The sequence below is a fragment of the Brienomyrus brachyistius genome, chromosome 1 (assembly GCF_023856365.1).
Source record: "Brienomyrus brachyistius isolate T26 chromosome 1, BBRACH_0.4, whole genome shotgun sequence".
NCBI lineage: Eukaryota > Metazoa > Chordata > Actinopteri > Osteoglossiformes > Mormyridae > Brienomyrus > Brienomyrus brachyistius.
This window is the reverse complement of record NC_064533.1, coordinates 56,569,688-56,589,879: the sequence shown is the minus strand read 5'-3', so window position 1 is coordinate 56,589,879 and position 20,192 is coordinate 56,569,688. Positions and strand designations below refer to the sequence as shown.

The window sequence follows — 20,192 nt, the reverse complement described above, 5'->3', positions numbered from 1 at the left end:
ATGTCACGAATCCGAGCCTGAGGTAAAGAGTTTCATTACCAGATGACCTAACATAACTCAAGCTGCTTGGAAAAAAAAACAAACAAAATGTATACATAATAAAAAACCAGAGTGATCCAGATTTTTTTTTTTTTTTAAAGAACTTGCATTGGGTTTCAAAAAGGTGATTTTCTTCCCTAACTTAATTTAATAAAGACCCGGCCATCTTATTGTAAAATTGAGTTATTTACTCTTACGGTAAGAGAATGATTTAAAGACAAGATTACCCTCTGGATAGGGATGAGCTGGAGGACCAGCCGGAGGTGGATTTGGAGAGGGCTTTGCAGACAGGGGCTGACTCAAAGCCTCCTGCCTGGCTCTGAGGATCAGGGTCATCTGGAGGCCTTTGGCCCTTCTCTCCTGGACCTAAGAGACACACAGAACCAGTTCATCGAAACAGCTGACATGGGAATGAAAGGCTGCAACGAGTCACAAAGACCCCGCCCTGGCCTTGGCTCGATGCACAGATAGAGAGCACCGTAATAGTCACTCACTCTGCTTCTTCCTCTGCCAGAAGATGGTGAGCTCATGCCTGCGCAGCAGTTTGCCCTTCTTCTTGGCTTTGGCAGCAGAAGCCTGAAAGATACCAAAAGTCAGTGAGGAAAGCCCGGGAGATCATGGACGAGAGCACAGCCTAATGAGTACAGCGACCAAGCCCCCCCCCCCAAAGGTGTGCAAAGCCATTGCTCACATGGTCGTGGAAGTGCACTATGGCCAGGTTCTTCTGGGGCCTGCAGAAGATCCGCTGCACACGTCCGAACTGGCGGAAATGTTCCCCCAGGATGTCCTTGCTGTTAAGACTGGCTGGAATGTTCTTGCATTGGAGCACCATGGCTTCGGAGGGTGACATCCCCCCCAGGCTGTCTGTGCTGTCCAGGCGGCGGGCACGTCTCACTGTTGATGCTGCCTCAGTTTCGGGATCTGTGGCAAGTGTCACAGAGTTCAGTTTTTCAGACTATACTTGGCTTCGAACCCAATGTGCTTCTTCCTGGGAGTACTCACCCAACTCCTCCGCCCTCTCAAGGACCTCCCGGGTTGGGGCCTGTGACCTTGGCGGCGTTGAGGGTGAGTGGCTGGTGGTCGGTGCCATCGAACCCTGGTGCTCCGCCTCCCCCCAGTCTGGCTGTGGCTCCTCACTCCTCTTCGGCTCTCGCCGGGTCTGTAGGGCCGGTGTCTTCAGGATGCTGGTCAAGGCACTGCGAAAGATGCTGCTGACAGGCCCCCGGCCCCGGACCAGGGGCCTCTTGGGAGGGTGCCTGGAGGCGGAGTCAGCACCAACTTGGGGCTCCTCTGATAAATGCTCCACCATCTCCTCCTTCCGCTTGGTACCCTTAGCCGCTGCCTCCCCTGCATTCTCCCCCTCACCGCCCCCCCCCACGGACCTCACCAGACACAACCCCAGCGTCAGTCTTGGGTTTTAGCGGACCAAAGCTGACAGCACCAAACAGTGGCCGGGGCTCATGGAGGCTAGAGGCAGAGTACCTGGAGACAGAGGCGGCCTGGGAGGTCCCCCCACCCAGGCCACTGCCAGCACCAACGGAGGGTGCTGCTGGTTTCGAGAAGCTGAACTCCTGGGTGGTGCTGGGATGTGCATCTTTGGTGGGGAGGATGCTGCTGGACACTGCGATGGGCTGTGAGAAGCTAAAACCTAATGCTCCAGAAAGGAACTCAGAGGCAGCAGGAGCAGGCCCACTGCTGTCCATACTGGTAGCGGTGGTGCTGGATGGGCTGGAACCAAAAGACTCGGACACAGCCTGGGACACAGCCGGTTCAGGACTGGCGCTATAAATAGGTTTGAACACAGCTGCGTCTGACGGCTTGAAGCTGAACTCTGAGGTGCTAAATCCGCGGCCCTGAACGCTTCCAGGGGAGAATACCGAAGAAGACCCTGTGGACAACTGTCCGAATCTCAGTGGTTGACTAGACCCCGAGGAGGGGGGAACAGAGGAGGCGGAGATAGCGTTAGAGCCGCCGAAGCCGGGTGTGTGCTGAGCAAATCCGCCGGTCTGTCCGAAGGCAGAGGTCTGGGGAAAAGCCGAGTTCTGGTTAAAGACAGAGCTCTGACCGACCCCGGCCGGCTGCCCGAAGGAGGGCGGCGGGCCGAACCTGGTGTCGCTCTGTACAAACGACGGGGTCTGACTCCCAGAACCGGGCATGCCGAAGGTCGGGGCCTGTCCAGACGCCGTCCCGCCAGGCTGCCCGAAAAGGGATCCGGTCTGGCCGAAGGCAGACGATGTACTGAAGAGCGAGGTCTGGCCGGTGCCCTGGCCGAGGGCAGGCGGCTGCACGAAAGGGGCGTTCTGCTGGCCGAAGGAAAAGAGCCCCGAGGTCGGGGCGCGCGGAGACTGAAACGCTCCGCCTTGTGTTCTGCCGAAAAGCCCAGACGGATTCATTGTGTAAAAAGCCCAAAAATATGGCCTCCTTCAAAAGTCGAAACAGAGTTCTTACAGCGCGGTAGATTTCGGCGTCCTTCGGCCTGGGAGATTATATCCGCGCCTGTGTCACATCTGCGGAAATATACAAACTGGCAGCTCCCCTGGCCTGGTCACTGCGGACACTGCGCTCCTTCTGCTACAAAAATGGGCACAGAAACAGTCTCAACTGATGAGCACAGGGTACTTGGGGTCATAAAATGTGAGCAACTGTGTAGGCACAGGGTCAATACCAGGGCAAGTGCAGGTGGGGCAGCCATCTTTGGGGAGGGCACTACGATCTCCGGTACAGACAGTAACGAAGAAGGCAAGAAAAGTGGTGAGGAGGAAGAGGAAGGGCCCAGGGACTCGACGTCAAGCCAGGTACGCAGCTGGTCCTCGAACCTGCAGATCCAAGTCAAACAGGAAATGGCTCAATGTTTATGCCACAACTCACATGAGAGAGTACACGTGTGTAGCATGTCTGTTCTCTGTCAGACCTGCGGCTCTGTTCTTTCTCCTCCTCAATGCGAGCCAGGAGGTCCTGGGGGCTGGAGGCAGCATCCAAAACAGGGGCAACACCGGATCCGGACTCAGGGTCCTCAACCATGCTGTGAAACAGCTTCTGTTGAAGACGTGGCCTGGCCAGTCGAGGATGAGGCCACATGCTCTGGTGACACCTGCAATGGCAGAGACTTTGGATAAGAAGCCAGTATTGTACACCACTCTTGGGGATATGAGCAAGACTGGAAGCTGATGGCTTTCCCTCTTCTTCCATTTAATAGTAAATAATATTCATTAAATCTGCAGGTCACTGTTAACAGTCTATCTGGAATGTGTTAGATTTACATGGCTGGCTGGCTCTTACCCTGCCTTCCCCTGCTGCTTGTCCCTGTGCGTCTGCTTTACGGCATCCACCCAGCAGGACGGCGGTATGAAGCCCTGCAGCCCATCGCTCAGGAAATACACCGAGATTTCTCCGTCGTCACTGATGACATCTGAAGATGGTGGGATAGGTTCACACCTGCATGGCATCCCCAGTAGGCCCCCCCAAACGTCAGACCCACCCCACCCTCCTCACCTTCACTCACGGGGCACCCAGGAGGGTTCCAGTCCCGGAGTTGGTGCTCTACACAGAGCATGACAATTTCGTCCCAGGGCACCTCCCAGAAAGTGGGCTCCTTGTCCGGCCCCCCACCTCGGCCCACACAGTCCTGACGCAGCCTCTCCAAAAGGTTCTCCAACTGGGACATAAGGAGTGGCTGGCTGTGGCGGGACCATGGGATTTGAGATACGTACTGGAAGATGGAGGCAACCAGCTGGCTCCAAGGAGCTGGGTGGGGGGAGCGGTGGCAGCAGCAGAAATTTAAGGAAACAGACTAAGAAGCAGCCACTTAGCAAGAAGTCCGAATTCCGAATCTGAGGCATGGACATACCCCCCACGGCTGGCAGCGGCCAGTCGGGCAGCCGCAGGCTCAGGACTGCCCCCTGGAGCCACTCCAGGTGCTCAGCCGAGTTCCAGAGCAGATGTGGTAGGCAGTCACCACCCCCTGGCACCGAGAACTCTGCCACGGGCCAGGAGAGGCCAGCCAGACTCGGGGACGACACAAGGCCAGCCAAGAAAGCCAGGACAGTGTTGTAGAGGCCGATGACGGGTGCAGGGCCCTGGGAGGGCAGTCCCGCCATGTCACGGTCCCTCCGATCACGGTGAAGCCTACCAGCAAACTCGCGGCAGAGCCCGGCCTCCACAACCTGCACCAACGTCTGCGAGACGAGCCGGGCTGGTGCCGTGGAGCGGGCAGCGAGCCACCTGACGGCATGGCGGATCTGCGGGGAGACGGGGGTGATGGTCAATGGGATGGTTCAATCTTACCGAGGCCAGCGACAACATGCACACTCACCTGCTCGGATCCTTGGGGTTCGTTCGTGGTCTCGGGGATATGGACGAACATGTACTCTGAAATCAAACCTTCCTCAATGAGTGTCTGAAGCATCAGGTCTTACAGGGAAAGGAAACCGATGGTCAGACAGGAGGAACAAACCAACTGTATTAGCTCTGCATACGTAAACATAGCCTCAAGAGAAATGCTATAAGTAAAGTAAGCGAATCCCACGCGACACCTGTTGTCATAGACACGGTTAGTGTCACACCTTCCTCTAGCCGTTCATCGCTGGCCCTGTGCCCAGCCTGCCCTGGGACCACCACCACCAGAGGAAGGGCCTGTGGCCAGGCATTAGCCTGCTGGATCTGCCGGAGTTGCAGCAGGGCGGATAACAGGAAGATGTCCCCGTCTTCCTCATCAGCCCCGGGACTGACTGCCGAGGGCAGCAGCATCAGCAGGGCGCCCATGCCCATCAGCCCCTTCCGCTTCTCCAATGCCAACTGGCCTTCCTCGCTGAGGGGCCCGCGGGCCACCTGACCCACAGTGAGAAACATGGCCTCACTTCCTGCACTTGCACCCTTCGCAAACATCTGTGTTACCACAGGACCTGCTAATATCACATAGTGCCAGACTATGCTAGGCTATGTTAAGCTATGCTAGACTAACATTAATGACAGAACATGCAACACAGGGGCATGAAGCCTGTCGATATTCATCGGCAAGTTCCCCCCTATCTGCCACACCTTCACACACACGTGCACTGTGTGCATGCGCTCCCCCACGCTCCGCAGGCCGCTGCTAATGCTCAAGGTTTGCATGTGTCCGTTGGGGACCATCTCCCTGTGTTCTTGCTTCTCCGAGTTACCGAATTTGGACTCCAGCCATTCTGTCAAAATCCTGCATCAGAGATGGGAGGGGGGCACAAATGTAAGCTCCAGGACCTCTAAACCCAACTAACACCCAATCCCTCCCCGAACGACACCCAGTTCCCCCACTTACTGGTTAGCAACACTGGCATCTCTTTCATGATCACTTGGCAACAAGAGGGCTGCCTTCCAGAAGATTGTGTCAGATGGGTTCGAGACGCTTGCTGCCACCAGACTGAGCAGGTCCAGTGGCCCCCACACAGATTCGCTGAAGTGGATGGAGATGTAGATGAGCACATGGAGAGTGATGGATGGCTAACAGCTACTCTACAGTAGCACCATACCTCAGGAGCTGCTGGTAGAACAAGTGAACCTTCATCTGATGCTCGGTTTCCCTTCGCATCTTCGCCAACCTGCAGAAGGCAGCAGAGTGTCAGCATCGGTACACTTAACACTACAGCAAATCAATGGCCAGCAAAATAAACGGACAGGACGGAAGTCATTTTGGGAAGTACTGTCTAATTCAGCAGAGGTGCCCCGATCCAATATTCAAGATACCTAATCAGACGGATCGGACATCGGCCACATGTGACCGATCCATGTTCAATAATTATTTAGTTATTGCCAGTCTATTTCTTCTTATACTGAGTGGTACAATCAAATCGCACAACAGCTTTCCCCCCTTTTTTATTTTTTGTGGCATTCAAGCTGAACGTTAACGCTTCCTCGGTTTTTTGACACTCAGTGTGTGTGAGTGCAGTGACTTCCCCTGCTATGACGTCATGTGCATGTCCTTTGTAGTGGAAGGATCAGGTGATGGTAGCAAATGCAACTTGCATGCTTGCGAAGCAAACTAACATGTCTAAAACCTGGAAGAATTTTATGCTTGAAACAACCAGTAGCACAGCGATTTGCGATCTTTGTAAAAACAAAGTAACATTCAGTGGAAAATCCCACTAATAGTGCACTCAATTAAGGCAATGCAAGTAATATGAAAAAAAGCGATGGATTTGGAAGCCAGCTTGGGCTGTTTTGCGCACTCGCTATAGCTTGATACACGAGGTGCTGCTATCACAGTGAAAAGTGACGCATGCCACTTGGGTGTACTTGTGAAGATATTCAAACAACTGCAAAATGTCTCAAAAATGCTCAATACAAGATGCACAAAAGAGGTGGAACAGTATCTTATGTATGTTTCTTGTGGGCTAATTAAAACTTCTTTTCCATTTGTATTTACTAGCTTGGAAAAAAAAAAAAAAAGAGCTTTGGTACTGGATCATACTCATAATCAGCCAATACCTTATGTTCAGGTATCAGGATTATATTGGCACTGAAAAAGTGGGATCGGTGCACCTCTATTATGAATATTAGGTCAGCATTATTATGCTGTGAGAGAGATGTACCTGGTGCAGGAAACAGAGAGGTCCCCAGCGTGCCCCAGGTTGACCACGCCCCGGGCCAGCCTGTCCAGGCAGGGTGAGGGGGGGGCACTGGGGGCCAAGGCCTGCAGCCTGAAGCGGGGGTCCACACAGCCAGGGGCAGCAGGAAAATCACGCATCTGTCGCTTCAGCTGCCTGCGCACGGCCACCACATCACGCCACCTGCAACACATGCACAGGGTGAAGCCCGGTTGTCGGCGAGCATGTGGGCAAAATATCTGGTCCCCTTACCACTGCCCCTTACCTTTTGATGAACCTGCGTATACTCAGAAGCTCTGCTTCCAGGACGTCTTGGGCCAGCAGGGTGAGCTCACCACACAGTGTCTCCTCCAGCAGTACCTCACACACGTCTTGTGAGCTGCGAGCCACACATTCTGCCTGCTCTTCTTGGGCACGCCTGGCACGAAGGGGCATGCGTTCAGCCTATATACAGTTATCTGAACACTCTCTATGACCTCTGATCCCCCTTGGCTCACCAGTACCTGATCTCTGTTGAGGCAGTCTCCACGATGCAGTCGCGCAGCACCTCCTGTGTGATCTCGGCACACAGTGTCTTGCTGAGCCGGGCCAGGAGCTCCTCGTGTTCCTGCTTTCTCCTGACAGAGACAGGCCCATCAGATGGCACATCCCCTCAAAATGCACCCACCCCTCCTCCCCAGCCCAGACAGGTGAGGCCTACCTGGCTTCCTCCATCCTGCGCTTCTCCTCAGCGATATGCTCCCTCTCTGCCTGAATCTCGGCAGCAGAAACCTCCCGCAGCATCTGCTCCACCACCTCACTCAGCACTGCCTCCACCTGGCCGTTGCACATGCTGCAACAACCCATCCACATCACCAAACTGGTGTTGGTTGAGTGTGACAACCCTCTAGAGGCCACTGCTCCCTATCTGGCTCACGCTCCTACCTGAGTGCAGCAGAGATGTACTCGGCTTCGGTGGCAGCCACGTCAGCCACCTCGGCCTGCACTACCTCCTCCAGCATGGCCTCTACCTCCGTGGCGATGTCCTGCAAGGGGGGGGGGGGTTATTTGTCATTACTATGGCAATACCAACACACTGCTACTGGGTTGACACGCAGCAATGAGCAATCTATCACCTGCTCTGTGTAAACGGGCTCCGGTGGGGGAGGCGTAGGTGGGGCGACTGGTGGTGCCTCCGACGGAGATGCCCCAAGTGCTCCACTCTCCTCTCTACCAGGGAGGCCAGCTGACTCCGCTGGGTCGCTCGGCATCTTGGATCGGTGCTGGAGGGCCCGCGCATCCAGCTCAATGGGGGGCCTCTGAGGGGAGGCTGCTACAGCGTGGGCAGGAAAAATGACAAAATTACAATCAGAGGCCAGAAGGTGGACGAAGCGTAACAGTTAGCGGAAGGTGGAGTGCAGACGCACCAGCCCTGGGCACACTGCCTGCCTCCGCTGGCTGCCCATCCCCACGGTACTTGTTGCGGCTGTCAAAGCTGTTGACGGGTGTGTGTTGGGGTGGGTTGGGCAGTGGCGCGCCGTTGACCACTTGGCCCACCAGCACCTCCCGCTTCCTTGCGATGGCCACAGAGCGCTTTGGACTGGGCTGGATCTCAGGCTCCTGGTACGCTGTCCGGCTTAGCTCCACCATGCTAGGGGGAGGGCAGAGCTTCAATAAAATATACCACCCATCATAGATTAGCACCCCCATCAGAGATAAGCCACCCTGCCCCCAACACAAAAGGGACAACGAAGCACAGCCCAGCCTTACCCTGCATCGACCGCGAGCCCATACTGCAGCGCGAGGTCCGAAGCCTCGCCGGCATTCTGGAACATGAGCATCCGGACCAGGTCTTCGACCGGGAATGTGGTGGAACCACGGGAGCTGTAGGCCACATTCAGGGCCCGCAGAGCCTCACGGCGCACCTGTAGGGGGCACCAGAGCGGTCCAGGTAAGTGAGGTATTGGGGCTGATGAGGATGTAGGGAGCGGAGCAACGGCTCCCCCACCTGGTCGAAGTAGCGGTGCAAGATGCAACCAGCCAGATACGAGGCCACCTTGACCAGCTTGAAGAACCTCATGAAGTTGTTGCTGTTGACAGCGGCAAAGGCCTGGACGGCAAACTTCACCTCCGGAGAGTTTCGGAGCTCCGCCCGGAATTGCTGCACCTCCCTGCAGGTAGGGAGGGAATGAAATGTCAGCTGGAGAGGTGCCACGGTGACACGGGACACCGACTGCCGGCCAGCCACCCACCGGAGGATGTCTCCATCATTGAGCTTCAGGAGCACGCTGTACTGCCGAAACTCTGCCTCATGAGGGCAGTAGATGTTCTTGCTGGCCAGGTCCTGGTACATCTCCTTGAGGCTCTGCAGGCATTTGGTCAGGTTTTCATTGTTGATCTTAGCATCAAAGGACATCATGGGCTCCTGGCACAGGTGGTGTGCGCAGTGGATGTGGAAGCGGGCGCACTTTTCAATAAGGGACACCGTAAGCGGGTCGCACAGGTGCTGCTGAGTGATATCCTGCAGATGGCCCAGAAAAAGGATCAGGGCGAGGCCCGCAGGGCACAGGAATAATGAGACACGGACTAATGTTGCTCACCTTCCGGATACCTCGTGTGCGGTTCCACACAAAGTCATACCAGTCACGGTAGTTGTCCTCACCCTGGTCCATGACCTGGGTAACCAGGTAGTTCATGGTCATGTTCAGCACAGTAAGGGGCCGCAGTTCATGGGGGAGGGGCTCCTCCTGGTCAGCAGAGGACCTGCTGTACTCCTTAATGGCAGCAGTGTGGTCCACCTGCGTGGGGTGCAGAGGGTGATTTGCAGCCTGTGGTCTGTCAATTCATGGCGGGGAGGGGGAAGCATTAGGAAAGAGGGGCAGGGGTGGTGATACCTTCTCCGTGTTGGGGATGACCTCAAAAGAGCTCAGTTGGTTCCGGGTCTCCCTCATGTAACGCTCCTTCTCCGGACACATGTCAGGACACGTACCCACAAACACCTTGGACAGATCCAGGTCGGTCCTCTTGGGCCGAGCTGTGCCAGAGGAGACCGTGTCAGCTGGCGATTCACTTTGGGGTGGGAGGGGGGGGTGGCTCAGCAACGTGACCCTAGGGGGACCTACCCTGTCGCAGGATCTTGTCCCGCTGCTCTAGCAGACGATACTTCTCCTCTGCGGTTTCAGCTACCTGGCCAATCAGGTGGAAGAGGGGAGAGGGGAGGCTGCTGGCTAGATGTTCGGATTCGAGGCCGTCTGGGCTGGGCTCCATCTGCGGCTCACTCTCAAACTGCAGGGCCTTTGTCGCCAGGGGTTTCTTGGCTGGTGACCTGAGAGGGACAGACCAAAGGCTGAAGAGCTTCTAAAAGCTGGCAAAACCTGGGCTCCTTTGAACACCTGGCCAGTAGGGGGCATAGCAGCCAAAGAACTCAGTTTGACTTTAATGTCACGAATCCGAGCCTGAGGTAAAGAGTTTCATTACCAGATGACCTAACATAACTCAAGCTGCTTGGAAAAAAAAACAAACAAAATGTATACATAATAAAAAACCAGAGTGATCCAGATTTTTTTTTTTTTTTAAAGAACTTGCATTGGGTTTCAAAAAGGTGATTTTCTTCCCTAACTTAATTTAATAAAGACCCGGCCATCTTATTGTAAAATTGAGTTATTTACTCTTACGGTAAGAGAATGATTTAAAGACAAGATTACCCTCTGGATAGGGATGAGCTGGAGGACCAGCCGGAGGTGGATTTGGAGAGGGCTTTGCAGACAGGGGCTGACTCAAAGCCTCCTGCCTGGCTCTGAGGATCAGGGTCATCTGGAGGCCTTTGGCCCTTCTCTCCTGGACCTAAGAGACACACAGAACCAGTTCATCGAAACAGCTGACATGGGAATGAAAGGCTGCAACGAGTCACAAAGACCCCGCCCTGGCCTTGGCTCGATGCACAGATAGAGAGCACCGTAATAGTCACTCACTCTGCTTCTTCCTCTGCCAGAAGATGGTGAGCTCATGCCTGCGCAGCAGTTTGCCCTTCTTCTTGGCTTTGGCAGCAGAAGCCTGAAAGATACCAAAAGTCAGTGAGGAAAGCCCGGGAGATCATGGACGAGAGCACAGCCTAATGAGTACAGCGACCAAGCCCCCCCCCCAAAGGTGTGCAAAGCCATTGCTCACATGGTCGTGGAAGTGCACTATGGCCAGGTTCTTCTGGGGCCTGCAGAAGATCCGCTGCACACGTCCGAACTGGCGGAAATGTTCCCCCAGGATGTCCTTGCTGTTAAGACTGGCTGGAATGTTCTTGCATTGGAGCACCATGGCTTCGGAGGGTGACATCCCCCCCAGGCTGTCTGTGCTGTCCAGGCGGCGGGCACGTCTCACTGTTGATGCTGCCTCAGTTTCGGGATCTGTGGCAAGTGTCACAGAGTTCAGTTTTTCAGACTATACTTGGCTTCGAACCCAATGTGCTTCTTCCTGGGAGTACTCACCCAACTCCTCCGCCCTCTCAAGGACCTCCCGGGTTGGGGCCTGTGACCTTGGCGGCGTTGAGGGTGAGTGGCTGGTGGTCGGTGCCATCGAACCCTGGTGCTCCGCCTCCCCCCAGTCTGGCTGTGGCTCCTCACTCCTCTTCGGCTCTCGCCGGGTCTGTAGGGCCGGTGTCTTCAGGATGCTGGTCAAGGCACTGCGAAAGATGCTGCTGACAGGCCCCCGGCCCCGGACCAGGGGCCTCTTGGGAGGGTGCCTGGGGGCGGAGTCAGCACCAACTTGGGGCTCCTCTGATAAATGCTCCACCATCTCCTCCTTCCGCTTGGTACCCTTAGCCGCTGCCTCCCCTGCATTCTCCCCCTCACCGCCCCCCCCCACGGACCTCACCAGACACAACCCCAGCGTCAGTCTTGGGTTTTAGCGGACCAAAGCTGACAGCACCAAACAGTGGCCGGGGCTCATGGAGGCTAGAGGCAGAGTACCTGGAGACAGAGGCGGCCTGGGAGGTCCCCCCACCCAGGCCACTGCCAGCACCAACGGAGGGTGCTGCTGGTTTCGAGAAGCTGAACTCCTGGGTGGTGCTGGGATGTGCATCTTTGGTGGGGAGGATGCTGCTGGACACTGCGATGGGCTGTGAGAAGCTAAAACCTAATGCTCCAGAAAGGAACTCAGAGGCAGCAGGAGCAGGCCCACTGCTGTCCATACTGGTAGCGGTGGTGCTGGATGGGCTGGAACCAAAAGACTCGGACACAGCCTGGGACACAGCCGGTTCAGGACTGGCGCTATAAATAGGTTTGAACACAGCTGCGTCTGACGGCTTGAAGCTGAACTCTGAGGTGCTAAATCCGCGGCCCTGAACGCTTCCAGGGGAGAATACCGAAGAAGACCCTGTGGACAACTGTCCGAATCTCAGTGGTTGACTAGACCCCGAGGAGGGGGGAACAGAGGAGGCGGAGATAGCGTTAGAGCCGCCGAAGCCGGGTGTGTGCTGAGCAAATCCGCCGGTCTGTCCGAAGGCAGAGGTCTGGGGAAAAGCCGAGTTCTGGTTAAAGACAGAGCTCTGACCGACCCCGGCCGGCTGCCCGAAGGAGGGCGGCGGGCCGAACCTGGTGTCGCTCTGTACAAACGACGGGGTCTGACTCCCAGAACCGGGCATGCCGAAGGTCGGGGCCTGTCCAGATGCCGTCCCGCCAGGCTGCCCGAAAAGGGATCCGGTCTGGCCGAAGGCAGACGATGTACTGAAGAGCGAGGTCTGGCCGGTGCCCTGGCCGAGGGCAGGCGGCTGCACGAAAGGGGCGTTCTGCTGGCCGAAGGAAAAGAGCCCCGAGGTCGGGGCGCGCGGAGACTGAAACGCTCCGCCTTGTGTTCTGCCGAAAAGCCCAGACGGATTCATTGTGTAAAAAGCCCAAAAATACGGCCTTCAAAAGTCGAAACAGAGTTCTTACAGCGCGGTAGATTTCGGCGTCCTTCGGCCTGGGAGATTATATCCGCGCCTGTGTCACATCTGCGGAAATATACAAACTGGCAGCTCCCCTGGCCTGGTCACTGCGGACACTGCGCTCCTTCTGCTACAAAAATGGGCACAGAAACAGTCTCAACTGATGAGCACAGGGTACTTGGGGTCTTAAAATGTGAGCACCTGTGTAGGCACAGGGTCAATACCAGGGCAAGTGCAGGTGGGGCAGCCATCTTTGGGGAGGGCACTACGATCTCCGGTACAGACAGTAACGAAGAAGGCAAGAAAAGTGGTGAGGAGGAAGAGGAAGGGCCCAGGGACTCGACGTCAAGCCAGGTACGCAGCTGGTCCTCGAACCTGCAGATCCAAGTCAAACAGGAAATGGCTCAATGTTTATGCCACAACTCACATGAGAGAGTACACGTGTGTAGCATGTCTGTTCTCTGTCAGACCTGCGGCTCTGTTCTTTCTCCTCCTCAATGCGAGCCAGGAGGTCCTGGGGGCTGGAGGCAGCATCCAAAACAGGGGCAACACCGGATCCGGACTCAGGGTCCTCAACCATGCTGTGAAACAGCTTCTGTTGAAGACGTGGCCTGGCCAGTCGAGGATGAGGCCACATGCTCTGGTGACACCTGCAATGGCAGAGACTTTGGATAAGAAGCCAGTATTGTACACCACTCTTGGGGATATGAGCAAGACTGGAAGCTGATGGCTTTCCCTCTTCTTCCATTTAATAGTAAATAATATTCATTAAATCTGCAGGTCACTGTTAACAGTCTATCTGGAATGTGTTAGATTTACATGGCTGGCTGGCTCTTACCCTGCCTTCCCCTGCTGCTTGTCCCTGTGCGTCTGCTTTACGGCATCCACCCAGCAGGACGGCGGTATGAAGCCCTGCAGCCCATCGCTCAGGAAATACACCGAGATTTCTCCGTCGTCACTGATGACATCTGAAGATGGTGGGATAGGTTCACACCTGCATGGCATCCCCAGTAGGCCCCCCCAAACGTCAGACCCACCCCACCCTCCTCACCTTCACTCACGGGGCACCCAGGAGGGTTCCAGTCCCGGAGTTGGTGCTCTACACAGAGCATGACAATTTCGTCCCAGGGCACCTCCCAGAAAGTGGGCTCCTTGTCCGGCCCCCCACCTCGGCCCACACAGTCCTGACGCAGCCTCTCCAAAAGGTTCTCCAACTGGGACATAAGGAGTGGCTGGCTGTGGCGGGACCATGGGATTTGAGATACGTACTGGAAGATGGAGGCAACCAGCTGGCTCCAAGGAGCTGGGTGGGGGGAGCGGTGGCAGCAGCAGAAATTTAAGGAAACAGACTAAGAAGCAGCCACTTAGCAAGAAGTCCGAATTCCGAATCTGAGGCATGGACATACCCCCCACAGCTGGCAGCGGCCAGTCGGGCAGCCGCAGGCTCAGGACTGCCCCCTGGAGCCACTCCAGGTGCTCAGCCGAGTTCCAGAGCAGATGTGGTAGGCAGTCACCACCCCCTGGCACCAAGAACTCTGCCACGGGCCAGGAGAGGCCAGCCAGACTCGGGGACGACACAAGGCCAGCCAAGAAAGCCAGGACAGTGTTGTAGAGGCCGATGACGGGTGCAGGGCCCTGGAAGGGCAGTCCCGCCATGTCACGGTCCCTCCGATCACGGTGAAGCCTACCAGCAAACTCGCGGCAGAGCCCGGCCTCCACAACCTGCACCAACGTCTGCGAGACGAGCCGGGCTGGTGCCGTGGAGCGGGCAGCGAGCCACCTGACGGCATGGCGGATCTGCGGGGAGACGGGGGTGATGGTCAATGGGATGGTTCAATCTTACCGAGGCCAGCGACAACATGCACACTCACCTGCTCGGATCCTTGGGGTTCGTTCGTGGTCTCGGGGATATGGACGAACATGTACTCTGAAATCAAACCTTCCTCAATGAGTGTCTGAAGCATCAGGTCTTACAGGGAAAGGAAACCGATGGTCAGACAGGAGGAACAAACCAACTGTATTAGCTCTGCATACGTAAACATAGCCTCAAGAGAAATGCTATAAGTAAAGTAAGCGAATCCCACGCGACACCTGTTGTCATAGACACGGTTAGTGTCACACCTTCCTCTAGCCGTTCATCGCTGGCCCTGTGCCCAGCCTGCCCTGGGACCACCACCACCAGAGGAAGGGCCTGTGGCCAGGCATTAGCCTGCTGGATCTGCCGGAGTTGCAGCAGGGCGGATAACAGGAAGATGTCCCCGTCTTCCTCATCAGCCCCGGGACTGACTGCCGAGGGCAGCAGCATCAGCAGGGCGCCCATGCCCATCAGCCCCTTCCGCTTCTCCAATGCCAACTGGCCTTCCTCGCTGAGGGGCCCGCGGGCCACCTGACCCACAGTGAGAAACATGGCCTCACTTCCTGCACTTGCACCCTTCGCAAACATCTGTGTTACCACAGGACCTGCTAATATCACATAGTGCCAGACTATGCTAGGCTATGTTAAGCTATGCTAGACTAACATTAATGACAGAACATGCAACACAGGGGCATGAAGCCTGTCGATATTCATCGGCAAGTTCCCCCCTATCTGCCACACCTTCACACACACGTGCACTGTGTGCATGCGCTCCCCCACGCTCCGCAGGCCGCTGCTGATGCTCAAGGTTTGCATGTGTCCGTTGGGGACCATCTCCCTGTGTTCTTGCTTCTCCGAGTTACCGAATTTGGACTCCAGCCATTCTGTCAAAATCCTGCATCAGAGATGGGAGGGGGGCACAAATGTAAGCTCCAGGACCTCTAAACCCAACTAACACCCAATCCCTCCCCGAACGACACCCAGTTCCCCCACTTACTGGTTAGCAACACTGGCATCTCTTTCATGATCACTTGGCAACAAGAGGGCTGCCTTCCAGAAGATTGTGTCAGATGGGTTCGAGACGCTTGCTGCCACCAGACTGAGCAGGTCCAGTGGCCCCCACACAGATTCGCTGAAGTGGATGGAGATGTAGATGAGCACATGGAGAGTGATGGATGGCTAACAGCTACTCTACAGTAGCACCATACCTCAGGAGCTGCTGGTAGAACAAGTGAACCTTCATCTGATGCTCGGTTTCCCTTCGCATCTTCGCCAACCTGCAGAAGGCAGCAGAGTGTCAGCATCGGTACACTTAACACTACAGCAAATCAATGGCCAGCAAAATAAACGGACAGGACGGAAGTCATTTTGGGAAGTACTGTCTAATTCAGCAGAGGTGCCCCGATCCAATATTCAAGATACCTAATCAGACGGATCGGACATCGGCCACATGTGACCGATCCATGTTCAATAATTATTTAGTTATTGCCAGTCTATTTCTTCTTATACTGAGTGGTACAATCAAATCGCACAACAGCTTTCCCCCCTTTTTTATTTTTTGTGGCATTCAAGCTGAACGTTAACGCTTCCTCGGTTTTTTGACACTCAGTGTGTGTGAGTGCAGTGACTTCCCCTGCTATGACGTCATGTGCATGTCCTTTGTAGTGGAAGGATCAGGTGATGGTAGCAAATGCAACTTGCATGCTTGCGAAGCAAACTAACATGTCTAAAACCTGGAAGAATTTTATGCTTGAAACAACCAGTAGCACAGCGATTTGCGATCTTTGTAAAAACAAAGTAACATTCAGTGGAAAATCCCACTAATAGTGCACTCAATTAAGGCAATGCAAGTAATATGAAAAAAAGCGATGGATTTGGAAGCCAGCTTGGGCTGTTTTGCGCACTCGCTATAGCTTGATACACGAGGTGCTGCTATCACAGTGAAAAGTGACGCATGCCACTTGGGTGTACTTGTGAAGATATTCAAACAACTGCAAAATGTCTCAAAAATGCTCAATACAAGATGCACAAAAGAGGTGGAACAGTATCTTATGTATGTTTCTTGTGGGCTAATTAAAACTTCTTTTCCATTTGTATTTACTAGCTTGGAAAAAAAAAAAAAAGAGCTTTGGTACTGGATCATACTCATAATCAGCCAATACCTTATGTTCAGGTATCAGGATTATATTGGCACTGAAAAAGTGGGATCGGTGCACCTCTATTATGAATATTAGGTCAGCATTATTATGCTGTGAGAGAGATGTACCTGGTGCAGGAAACAGAGAGGTCCCCAGCGTGCCCCAGGTTGACCACGCCCCGGGCCAGCCTGTCCAGGCAGGGTGAGGGGGGGGCACTGGGGGCCAAGGCCTGCAGCCTGAAGCGGGGGTCCACACAGCCAGGGGCAGCAGGAAAATCACGCATCTGTCGCTTCAGCTGCCTGCGCACGGCCACCACATCACGCCACCTGCAACACATGCACAGGGTGAAGCCCGGTTGTCGGCGAGCATGTGGGCAAAATATCTGGTCCCCTTACCACTGCCCCTTACCTTTTGATGAACCTGCGTATACTCAGAAGCTCTGCTTCCAGGACGTCTTGGGCCAGCAGGGTGAGCTCACCACACAGCGTCTCCTCCAGCAGTACCTCACACACGTCTTGTGAGCTGCGAGCCACACATTCTGCCTGCTCTTCTTGGGCACGCCTGGCACGAAGGGGCATGCGTTCAGCCTATATACAGTTATCTGAACACTCTCTATGACCTCTGATCCCCCTTGGCTCACCAGTACCTGATCTCTGTTGAGGCAGTCTCCACGATGCAGTCGCGCAGCACCTCCTGTGTGATCTCGGCACACAGTGTCTTGCTGAGCCGGGCCAGGAGCTCCTCGTGTTCCTGCTTTCTCCTGACAGAGACAGGCCCATCAGATGGCACATCCCCTCAAAATGCACCCACCCCTCCTCCCCAGCCCAGACAGGTGAGGCCTACCTGGCTTCCTCCATCCTGCGCTTCTCCTCAGCGATATGCTCCCTCTCTGCCTGGATCTCGGCAGCAGAAACCTCCCGCAGCATCTGCTCCACCACCTCACTCAGCACTGCCTCCACCTGGCCGTTGCACATGCTGCAACAACCCATCCACATCACCAAACTGGTGTTGGTTGAGTGTGACAACCCTCTAGAGGCCACTGCTCCCTATCTGGCTCACGCTCCTACCTGAGTGCAGCAGAGATGTACTCGGCTTCGGTGGCAGCCACGTCAGCCACCTCGGCCTGCACTACCTCCTCCAGCATGGCCTCTACCTCCGTGGCGATGTCCTGCAAGGGGGGGGGGGGGTTATTTGTCATTACTATGGCAATACCAACACACTGCTACTGGGTTGACACGCAGCAATGAGCAATCTATCACCTGCTCTGTGTAAACGGGCTCCGGTGGGGGAGGCGTAGGTGGGGCGACTGGTGGTGCCTCCGACGGAGATGCCCCAAGTGCTCCACTCTCCTCTCTACCAGGGAGGCCAGCTGACTCCGCTGGGTCGCTCGGCATCTTGGATCGGTGCTGGAGGGCCCGCGCATCCAGCTCAATGGGGGGCCTCTGAGGGGAGGCTGCTACAGCGTGGGCAGGAAAAATGACAAAATTACAATCAGAGGCCAGAAGGTGGACGAAGCGTAACAGTTAGCGGAAGGTGGAGTGCAGACGCACCAGCCCTGGGCACACTGCCTGCCTCCGCTGGCTGCCCATCCCCACGGTACTTGTTGCGGCTGTCAAAGCTGTTGACGGGTGTGTGTTGGGGTGGGTTGGGCAGTGGCGCGCCGTTGACCACTTGGCCCACCAGCACCTCCCGCTTCCTTGCGATGGCCACAGAGCGCTTTGGACGTGGCTGGATCTCAGGCTCCTGGTACGCTGTCCGGCTTAGCTCCACCATGCTAGGGGGAGGGCAGAGCTTCAATAAAATATACCACCCATCATAGATTAGCACCCCCATCAGAGATAAGCCACCCTGCCCCCAACACAAAAGGGACAACGAAGCACAGCCCAGCCTTACCCTGCATCGACCGCGAGCCCATACTGCAGCGCGAGGTCCGAAGCCTCGCCGGCATTCTGGAACATGAGCATCCGGACCAGGTCTTCGACCGGGAATGTGGTGGAACCACGGGAGCTGTAGGCCACATTCAGGGCCCGCAGAGCCTCACGGCGCACCTGTAGGGGGCACCAGAGCGGTCCAGGTAAGTGAGGTATTGGGGCTGATGAGGATGTAGGGAGCGGAGCAACGGCTCCCCCACCTGGTCGAAGTAGCGGTGCAAGATGCAACCAGCCAGATACGAGGCCACCTTGACCAGCTTGAAGAACCTCACGAAGTTGTTGCTGTTGACAGCGGCAAAGGCCTGGACGGCAAACTTCACCTCCGGAGAGTTTCGGAGCTCCGCCCGGAATTGCTGCACCTCCCTGCAGGTAGGGAGGGAATGAAATGTCAGCTGGAGAGGTGCCACGGTGACACGGGACACCGACTGCCGGCCAGCCACCCACCGGAGGATGTCTCCATCATTGAGCTTCAGGAGCACGCTGTACTGCCGAAACTCTGCCTCATGAGGGCAGTAGATGTTCTTGCTGGCCAGGTCCTGGTACATCTCCTTGAGGCTCTGCAGGCATTTGGTCAGGTTTTCATTGTTGATCTTAGCATCAAAGGACATCATGGGCTCCTGGCACAGGTGGTGTGCGCAGTGGATGTGGAAGCGGGCGCACTTTTCAATAAGGGACACCGTAAGCGGGTCGCACAGGTGCTGCTGAGTGATATCCTGCAGATGGCCCAGAAAAAGGATCAGGGCGAGGCCCGCAGGGCACAGGAATAATGAGACACGGACTAATGTTGCTCACCTTCCGGATACCTCGTGTGCGGTTCCACACAAAGTCATACCAGTCACGGTAGTTGTCCTCACCCTGGTCCATGACCTGGGTAACCAGGTAGTTCATGGTCATGTTCAGCACAGTAAGGGGCCGCAGTTCATGGGGGAGGGGCTCCTCCTGGTCAGCAGAGGACCTGCTGTACTCCTTAATGGCAGCAGTGTGGTCCACCTGCGTGGGGTGCAGAGGGTGATTTGCAGCCTGTGGTCTGTCAATTCATGGCGGGGAGGGGGAAGCATTAGGAAAGAGGGGCAGGGGTGGTGATACCTTCTCCGTGTTGGGGATGACCTCAAAAGAGCTCAGTTGGTTCCGGGTCTCCCTCATGTAACGCTCCTTCTCCGGACACATGTCAGGACACGTACCCACAAACACCTTGGACAGATCCAGGTCGGTCCTCTTGGGCCGAGCTGTGCCAGAGGAGACCGTGTCAGCTGGCGATTCACTTTGGGGTGGGAGGGGGGGGTGGCTCAGCAACGTGACCCTAGGGGGACCTACCCTGTCGCAGGATCTTGTCCCGCTGCTCTAGCAGACGATACTTCTCCTCTGCGGTTTCAGCTACCTGGCCAATCAGGTGGAAGAGGGGAGAGGGGAGGCTGCTGGCTAGATGTTCGGATTCGAGGCCGTCTGGGCTGGGCTCCATCTGCGGCTCACTCTCAAACTGCAGGGCCTTTGTCGCCAGGGGTTTCTTGGCTGGTGACCTGAGAGGGACAGACCAAAGGCTGAAGAGCTTCTAAAAGCTGGCAAAACCTGGGCTCCTTTGAACACCTGGCCAGTAGGGGGCATAGCAGCCAAAGAACTCAGTTTGACTTTAATGTCACGAATCCGAGCCTGAGGTAAAGAGTTTCATTACCAGATGACCTAACATAACTCAAGCTGCTTGGAAAAAAAAACAAACAAAATGTATACATAATAAAAAACCAGAGTGATCCAGATTTTTTT

General features: G+C 55.6%; 2 protein-coding genes across 2 annotated transcripts in view; one reads left to right on the top strand and one right to left on the bottom strand.

Moving 5' to 3' along the window:
* The window catches only part of LOC125747713 (uncharacterized), a 120,460-nt gene that overhangs the window by 82,992 nt on the left and 17,276 nt on the right, over positions 1 to 20,192 (top strand). The window lies entirely within an intron of this gene.
* Positions 1 to 20,192, bottom strand: part of LOC125746030 (germinal-center associated nuclear protein-like) — a 38,987-nt gene that overhangs the window by 17,551 nt on the left and 1,244 nt on the right. The window contains exons 5-25 of the mRNA XM_049019609.1: positions 19,749 to 19,951; positions 19,521 to 19,660; positions 19,227 to 19,424; positions 18,879 to 19,147; positions 18,635 to 18,797; positions 18,397 to 18,551; positions 18,054 to 18,277; positions 17,763 to 17,959; positions 17,571 to 17,671; positions 17,347 to 17,478; positions 17,150 to 17,263; positions 16,912 to 17,064; positions 16,632 to 16,829; positions 15,574 to 15,642; positions 15,363 to 15,497; positions 5,077 to 5,230; positions 4,602 to 4,866; positions 4,352 to 4,449; positions 3,887 to 4,277; positions 3,532 to 3,783; positions 3,319 to 3,448 (exon numbers count right to left, since the gene is read on the bottom strand). Of these exons, the coding sequence (XP_048875566.1) occupies positions 3,319 to 3,448; positions 3,532 to 3,783; positions 3,887 to 4,277; positions 4,352 to 4,449; positions 4,602 to 4,866; positions 5,077 to 5,230; positions 15,363 to 15,497; positions 15,574 to 15,642; positions 16,632 to 16,829; positions 16,912 to 17,064; positions 17,150 to 17,263; positions 17,347 to 17,478; positions 17,571 to 17,671; positions 17,763 to 17,959; positions 18,054 to 18,277; positions 18,397 to 18,551; positions 18,635 to 18,797; positions 18,879 to 19,147; positions 19,227 to 19,424; positions 19,521 to 19,660; positions 19,749 to 19,951 (3,741 nt within the window). The remainder of the gene's footprint in view (positions 1 to 3,318; positions 3,449 to 3,531; positions 3,784 to 3,886; positions 4,278 to 4,351; positions 4,450 to 4,601; positions 4,867 to 5,076; positions 5,231 to 15,362; positions 15,498 to 15,573; positions 15,643 to 16,631; positions 16,830 to 16,911; positions 17,065 to 17,149; positions 17,264 to 17,346; positions 17,479 to 17,570; positions 17,672 to 17,762; positions 17,960 to 18,053; positions 18,278 to 18,396; positions 18,552 to 18,634; positions 18,798 to 18,878; positions 19,148 to 19,226; positions 19,425 to 19,520; positions 19,661 to 19,748; positions 19,952 to 20,192) is intronic.